Source organism: Brassica oleracea, chromosome C6, assembly GCF_000695525.1.
Source record: "Brassica oleracea var. oleracea cultivar TO1000 chromosome C6, BOL, whole genome shotgun sequence".
In the NCBI taxonomy this organism is placed as follows: domain Eukaryota; kingdom Viridiplantae; phylum Streptophyta; class Magnoliopsida; order Brassicales; family Brassicaceae; genus Brassica; species Brassica oleracea.
In genome coordinates this window covers 25,266,123-25,274,121 of record NC_027753.1, presented here as the reverse complement: position 1 = coordinate 25,274,121, position 7,999 = coordinate 25,266,123, and the positions used below count along the sequence as shown (strand labels likewise).

At 41.1% G+C, this 7,999-nt stretch overlaps 1 protein-coding gene across 1 annotated transcript in view; it reads right to left on the bottom strand.

Moving 5' to 3' along the window:
* Nucleotides 1-344: 344 nt before the first annotated feature.
* The window catches only part of LOC106297830 (epidermis-specific secreted glycoprotein EP1-like), a 15,483-nt gene continuing 7,828 nt past the window's right edge, over nucleotides 345-7,999 (bottom strand). The window contains exon 2 of the mRNA XM_013733989.1: nucleotides 345-448. Within this exon, the coding sequence (XP_013589443.1) occupies nucleotides 345-448 (104 nt within the window). The remainder of the gene's footprint in view (nucleotides 449-7,999) is intronic.

The following is a 7,999-nucleotide window of genomic DNA, read 5'->3' as shown; positions in this document are numbered from 1 at the left end:
TTTAAAAAATTAGTTTAAAGGCTAATAAATCAATCTAAAACAACGTATAAATGATAATATATATTTTTAAAAATTTAATGACTTTTAGTGATAAAACTCATCAACTATTTTTAAATCGTAAAAAAGCCCTTCAACTTAGTTTAATTTCAACATTATAAACCCTCAACTTGTAAACCGTTAACGTATGTCACCCTCCGTTACGGTTTTTTAGACGGAGGGTAACATACGTTAACGGAATTAAAGTTGAGGGTTCATTTCAAAGAATTTTTAGTTGAAGGTTTTTTTACGATTCATCTTTAGTTGAATGGTTAAATTACTAAAACCCCTTTATTAGGTTCAAATGTTTAGCACCCGAAAGATCCGTACCCGAAAAAACCGGTCCAACCCGACCCGAACACCTGAACGCCCATGCCTAGCTCACACTCATAAATGATCGAAGTCAGCTCAACTGGCCAATATTTCATCATGATAACATCATCAACAAGATATATTTAAAGACAAAATTCATAATCAACATTTTCAAAGTTTAGCCTCAACCGGTACACGAATGATTCCTTGTCGAAATCCACAAACTGCACCCATGTATACTTCTGGAACTTGTTATCCCGGTGGCTCGGTTTACATACTCTACTAAAATAAATATTTTCCATTTAGTATTGTTTATTATTTACCCTTAGTGTTTTCCTTTGTAAATGAAATCATGCCAGATACTCTTCCCTCTGTTCTCTCTTCAGATCTTTCACAGAGGAAGAGTAGAAGTGAATCTTTTTTGTAGCCGGTTTTTTCCGGCCCCTTTCCCGTTCGTCGGGTTTTGTCTCTGGGAAGCCGTGGCTTCCAAAGCACTTGCTTCGCCGGCTTTTGCCTCCAGGTTATGGTAGCTCTCATAGCTCCGTATCGCCGGTTTCATCACAGATCTTTTTCCGGTTTTACTTCGATCGTCACTTCTCGTGTTCTTTGCTCATCAGCCTCTCGATCTGATCCTCTGAATCTTTCATCTCCTCGATTTGAGCCGTTTCACCTTCAAGCTTATTCTAATTTATAAAAGTGTCAGATTGTTCATGAAGGAATCTCAAAGATGTTGGGTCAATTGTAGGCACTTGATTCTGTTTTTATGAAGCTTCGATCCGTCAGTCTAGGGTTTCGGCTGTGACGGCTGTTCTGTTTTCAGTGGCTGTTCACCGGAAAGTCTTCGCGGTTGCGGAGCTCCGCCGTATCGCCTTTCTGGCTTCCGAGGGAAGAAAAGGTTCCTCGTCTTGACACGTGCACATTGATTACAGGGCAATCGTCTACGTGGTGGGTGACAAACCTAGTTTCCTCCTCAACGGTTTTTCTCTTTTCGGTTTACGGTCCAAAAAGTTTGTGTAACGTTGGCTCGTTAGCTTTGGTCTTTTATGCTTTCTTATATCGGGTTTTTCCCATTTTGCGCTTTAGAGCCATTAATAAATTTCAACCGACAAAAAAAAAAAAATCATGCCAGATAATGCTGGCTTGCATGTGGGCTCGTGCGTTACTGACAAAGCATTTCAAATATACATATAATATCTCAAATTGATTCATAAACTTCATTCACTTCACTTTATTACGATGAATATTATAAAAGGATAAACAAAACCAAACTTGACCTTATTAAACGAACAATACAATAATTTCAAATGACTTTCGCACACCGCAAAGAACTCACTTGTTAGCATTAGGAGCCTTGACATAAGCAACCAGCGAAGAATCTCCGGTTCTAGTCAATGTCTTGAGCTCCTAACCCAATCACTACAAGAAAACAGCGATATTCTGACGGACATTCCGACGGAAAATGAAATCCTCGGAATATCCCGAGGAATTTCCGAGGAAATTCCGAGGAAAACACAAAATTTGGTTTCCTCGGAATTTCCTCGGAATATATCGACGGAATTCCGAGGAAATATCAACCCGTCGGAATATTCCGAGGAAATATATTTTCCTCGGAAAAAACCGATGAATTCCGAGGAAATATTATAGCCGTTGGAGAGCCGTTTGAGGATTTTACATAATTCCGAGGAAATTCCGACGGACTAGCCGTTGGCGTCGGAATTCCGTCGGAATTTCCTCGGTTTGTCGGCAGGATTTAACCTATAAATACAAGCACTCCTCTTCCTCTTCATTCACTCCATATCTTCATCCTCCCTCTTACTCTATTTACACACGAATTTGATTCATAAAAATATGTCTTCTTCAAATTATTTTCGTTCTTGGATCGATCGACCTCATTTGGATCCGAACACGAGATTGCTTACGGAAGAATACCAACGAGGTATAACCGAATTCATGGGGTTAGTTCACCGACAACCGGAAGCAAAAACAGGTAAGTTAAGATGTCCTTGCTCTAATTGTAAAAATAGAAAGGTTATTAAAGAGTGGGATGTTTGGACTCATCTATATTTGAGTGGGTTTACACGAAGTTACAAAATTTGGTATCATCATGGGGAAACTGATTATGAACATGGTAGTACTAGCGAACCTCAGCCAGCGGTTAGATTAGAAGAACCAATTAGAACGGATGTAGATTATGGTATAGGTACTGAGCAGATGGTAAATGATCATTTTAGAGGGGAAGATTTACCCAATGCAGAAGCTAGGAGATTTTATGATATGTTGGATGCTGGAAAGCAACCATTGTACGAAGGTTGCAGAGATGGTCATTCAGCTTTATCATCTGCTACAAGATTGATGGGCATTAAAACAGATTATAATTTGGCTGAAGACTGTGTGGATGCGATTGCTGATTTTGTAAAAGGTATTCTACCCGAGGATAATGTAGCTCCTGGTTCATACTACGAGGTTCAGAAACTCGTAGCTGGTCTTGGTTTATCGTATCAGGTAATAGATGTATGCAGCGACAACTGCATGATTTATTGGAGGGCGGATGAACAGCGGGTTACATGCAAATTTTGTGGAAAGCCTCATTATAAAGATACGAGTGGAAGAGTTCCAGTGCCATATAAAAGGATGTGGTATTTACCTTTGACGGAAAGGTTGCAGAGGTTGTATCTATCTGAACGCACAGCGCAACCAATGAGATGGCATGCGGAGCACTCAACAGATGGTGAGATCAGACATCCTTCAGATGCAAAAGCGTGGAAGCATTTCCAATCAAAGTATCCCGACTTTGCGTATGAAAGAAGAAATGTCTACCTTGGATTATGTACTGATGGTTTTAGTCCGTTTGGCAAGAGTGGAAGACAATATTCTCTATGGCCCGTCATTCTTACACCATACAACCTCCCCCCAAACTTGTGCTTGCGACGAGAGTTTTTGTTTCTCTCGATTCTCGTTCCCGGACCAGAGCATCCTAAGAGATCACTTGATGTGTTTCTTCAGCCACTAATATATGAGTTGCAACAACTATGGGCTCAAGGTGCTGAAACATACGATGTTTCGTGTAAAGAAAACTTTCAAATGCGGACAGTACTAATGTGGACAATAAGTGATTTTCCAGCATATGATATGTTGTCTGGATGGACAACGCATGGAAGGATATCATGTCCATATTGTCAAGATAACACTGATGCTTTCCAACTAAAACACGGAAGGAAAACGTGTTGGTTTGACTGTCACAGGAGATTCCTACCACCTGATCATCCATATCGTAGGAGTAGGAATTTGTTTACGAAGAACAAGAGGGTGTTTGACAGTCCACCTCCGGAAATTTGTGGGAAAGATTTGAAGATACAACTAAGAGATTTTGGTGCAGAAAGGACGCCAGAAGTCGGTGGACATGAGCGTTTTCCGGTAGATGCTGTTGGAGAACTACATAACTGGCACAAAAAAAGTATTTTCTGGGATCTGCCATACTGGGAGGATCATCTGCTAAGGCATAATTTAGATGTCATGCATATTGAGAAGAACTTTTTTGACAATCTCATGAACACGATCCTTAATGTTCAAGGTAAAACAAAGGATAATTTGAAGTCAAGACTGGATTTAGTCGATATATGTGCTCGTTCAGAACTTCATGTTGATGAAAATGGTAGGGCTCCTTTTCCCATATACCGACTTGATGCAGAGGGAAAAGATGCGTTCTTTGATTGGATTTCAAACGATGTGGAATTTCCAGACGGTTACGCATCAAATTTGCGTAACTGTATCGACAGAAAGGAAGGAAAGTTTACTGGCTTGAAAAACCACGATTGCCATGTAATGATGCAGCGCCTCCTTCCGTTCGCCTTCAAGGAACTATTACCACAAAATGTTCATGAAGCAATTGCAGGGATAAGTGGTTTCTTCCGCGATTTATGCACGAGATCAGTGACTCTTGAAGGTATTGAAAATTTGAAGACTAACATAGCCGTGATTCAGTGCAACCTTGAGAAGATATTTCCTCCCTCATTTTTTGATGTTATGGAGCATCTTGTTATTCACCTGGCAAGAGAATTGGAACTTGGTGGTCCTGTGCAGTATAGATGGATGTATCTGTATGAGCGGTATATGTTCCATTTGAAGAAGATGGTGAAAAATTTAAGTAGGGTGGAAGGTTCTATAGTCGCACAGATGATCAATGAAGAAACTTCAAACTTTGCCGAGTACTACTTTCCAGCAGAAGTTCAGACCAAAAACAGAAGACCTGCTCGGCATGATGATAGAGGCGAACGGGCAACATATCATGTTACGGTTCCAGACATTTTCACAGACGTTGGACGACTTAGCGGAAAACCAAAGGACCGTCGACTTACTGAGCAGGAGCGCAGTAATTTGCAAACATATTTGCTCACCAACTGCGAAGACGTTCTTCAATATGAGAGGTAAATAAATGAGCTTACAAATTTTTATTTTAACAAGTTGAAATTTAAATCTTAATTAATTACATTATTGTCATCATATACAGGATTTTCATGGCAGAAAAGCGGTTCGAGTATAGATACGCCACAGAGGACGAACTAGAAGAAATGAAGCAGAGAGAATTTACTGGATGGATGTTTACTTATGTGAGTGCTTTAAACAAATTAAAATATATTTTATCACATATTTATACTAATTCACATTTATTGATATAACATATATATATATGTGCTATTAATAGGTGTCTGCTGGTTTGGCCAGAGGTGAAACATTTGACGATTGGATACGTGAGATGGTCGTTGGACCAAACTTTGTTGTGAAGTCATATCCGAGATTTTGTACTCGAGGATATGCATTCACAACTCAGAAGAGGAGACGTTCGAGTACGACTTATGATGATGGCGTTTGTTCTGCATCAGGAGATGATGTATACTACGGACACATACATGAGATTTTGGAAATCAAGTATTTGGGCATGGTTGGATTGCGCTGTACTGTTTTCTATTGTGATTGGCACGACAACACCCCAGATCGAGGTGTGAGAACAGATGCATTTGGTGTTACATCAGTAAATTCGAGGCGAAAGCTGCAATATTATGATCCTTTCATTCTTGCTTCCCAGGCCGATCAGGTAATTAAATGTTAATTATTCAGAATGATTCATCATCATGTGTATTAATTTATAATTTTTCTAAATGTTACAGGTTTGTTATATCAAGTACCCCCGGGTAAGGAACAGAGATGATCCATGGGTTACTGTTACAAGACTCAACCCGAGAGGCCGAGTTCAGGGAAGTTCTGAGCTGGAAGACCCACTACAACCAAGCACATCCGGCAACTGTAGTGCAGCAGAAAATTTAGCTGGAGTTGGCCTTGTAGTCGATTTAACCGACTTTGGAGAGGAAGCCGTCGTTCACGTAGAGGATGAACCAGTAATTGGAGAGTTTCACCAAGATCCAGATTCAGATTCATCTAGTGATGATGACTCGGAAACAGAATATCATTGATTTTTTTTATTTTTTTTAAAGAAATACCGAGGAAATTCCGAGGAACACTTGATATAACCTCTTTCCTCGAATAATAGTTATTTGGTTTATCTAGCAAGGCAAAGCTGAATACGAATTAAAAACTACTCAGAACACAACCAAATAAAACGAAGAAACCATGTAAAAGAAATACAAACTCATAATTAAGAAACCCAAAAAAAAACTCAGTTCAAAATTAACAGAAAATAAGACCATAAAACGTTAGAATAGAAAAGAAAATAAAATAGCCGGTGATAGCTCCTACTCCTCGTCTCCTGCTCCAGATGTTCCGCATCATTGGGTCTCTTGGACCTCTTTCTTACCCTGTGTGTACCACTCGAACCCGAACCAGAGCTGGATGGAGAGTTGTCCCGATGAACTACATCATCCTTTTGGCAACGACACGGCCTGATACGTGAAATGGCAGCCCAGATCTTGTGTAGCATGTCGTTGTTTGTCTTTATGCTCTGATCTCTCCAATGTTGTTGCTGGCGCGAAGTGGCGTTCGGTGGAAGCTCTTGCAGCTTGTACTGGCTGGAGTCTGATGGGAGTAGCTGATGGGGTTGTGAATCATCTGGAATGGCTTGTGCAGCCTCATCTTCTCCTTCTTCATCAACCACGCCCTTGCCTTTGGTCTGATATTTTGGCGTGAAGAAGGATGGCTTGTCTACTAGTGCGGTAGCAGGGGGTAGGAACTCAACTGCAGCCTCTGAAAGTAGAGAAGTGAGACCGATCTGAGGTAGGTGGCAGTAGAGTGTTTTCTTCGCTCGGTCCTGGAATACGTAGACGTAAGGACCATCCCGATCGATCCTCGAGTGGGGACCAGCTATGAACTCCTTACTTACTAGAGAAATGACATCCAGGTAGTTCCAAGCAATGTTGTTCGATCTGTCCAGTGCTACCTCCTGGTTCTTGCAGTCTACACCCACATGTCTAAGGATCCGAGTAATCACTGCACCAAATCCACATGCATTGCTCTTGGATTTGGTTACTTTCCCCTTGTATCCTGCTAAGTTTGCGGCCAGCACCGCTCCCATGTTGAAGGCAGTAGCAGGTGGGAATGTAGAGTTTCCAAATGCCGGTAGCAAATGCCTCACACCTTGGTACAGGAGGCACAACTCCCATTGCGTGACTGATGCGGCTGTGGTTGTCCCGTATAGCAATGAGCCAATGAGGCGTGTCGCATATCTCAGTACTGGGCTCCGGATAAGTGACTCCTTTGCCTGAGAAGATCTATAAACCCATGTGCCAATCGTTTCCCAGAAGTTCAACAGCTCTGAAGTCCAATAAAGACCATATGTCCTCTCCCCCGCACTCAATCCAAATAGTCCGCAGAGGTCTGTGAAAGATACCTCATAGTATACTTTCTGCACTACGAATGCCAGAAAACCTTCCTCATGCCTATCATCGGGACGGGTGACGTATGCGGATGCTATGAACTGGCGTACCAACTCCGGATAAGTGGGTTCCTTGAGGTTGCATAGTTGGCCTAGACCCATGTTCTGGAACAGTCCTTCAATGTCTGCTTGGATTCCCAATATTGTCATCGTCTCAGGACATGCTAGTTGTGTAGCCGGAACGGCTACCTTCTTCATGTTGTTGTAGTGGGTGGTATCAGACTTATCCCACTTCTTTGGCCTTTGCTTCTCCAGCTGTGACGAACCCGCTTCTTGTGTGTTTTTCTTTGCTGATGTTTTCGTGCGCTTCATTCTCTACAAAATAGAATCATTGCTCTCAACATGGTTATAATCAATTAAGAACTCAAAGCAACATGAAAATGAAAAGCGAAATCGAGTTGTGATAAAAAAAAAAACAAATTGAAAAAAATTCTCAATCCCTAAATAATCTCAAATCCTGTTCCAAACTCGTTAATCACAGACAATTGTGTTCTATTCCATGTTTAAACATCTGTTTCATGCATATTTGATCAAGGAATCAACACGGAAATAAGAAATTCACAAAACCCAAAAAATTGCTCAAGAACACGATTTCAGAATGTGGAGATTCGCGGAGTATACCTGTCTTAGGGTGAAAACGAGTGTAGGAATCAGGTAGAGCTCAAAAAATCAAGTGGAATGGAGCCCAAAATTGTTCAAATCGGATGATTATAGAGAGAGAAAGAGGGGGGGCGAATTATAGGGGAAATCAGAGGGGATGAGAGTTCT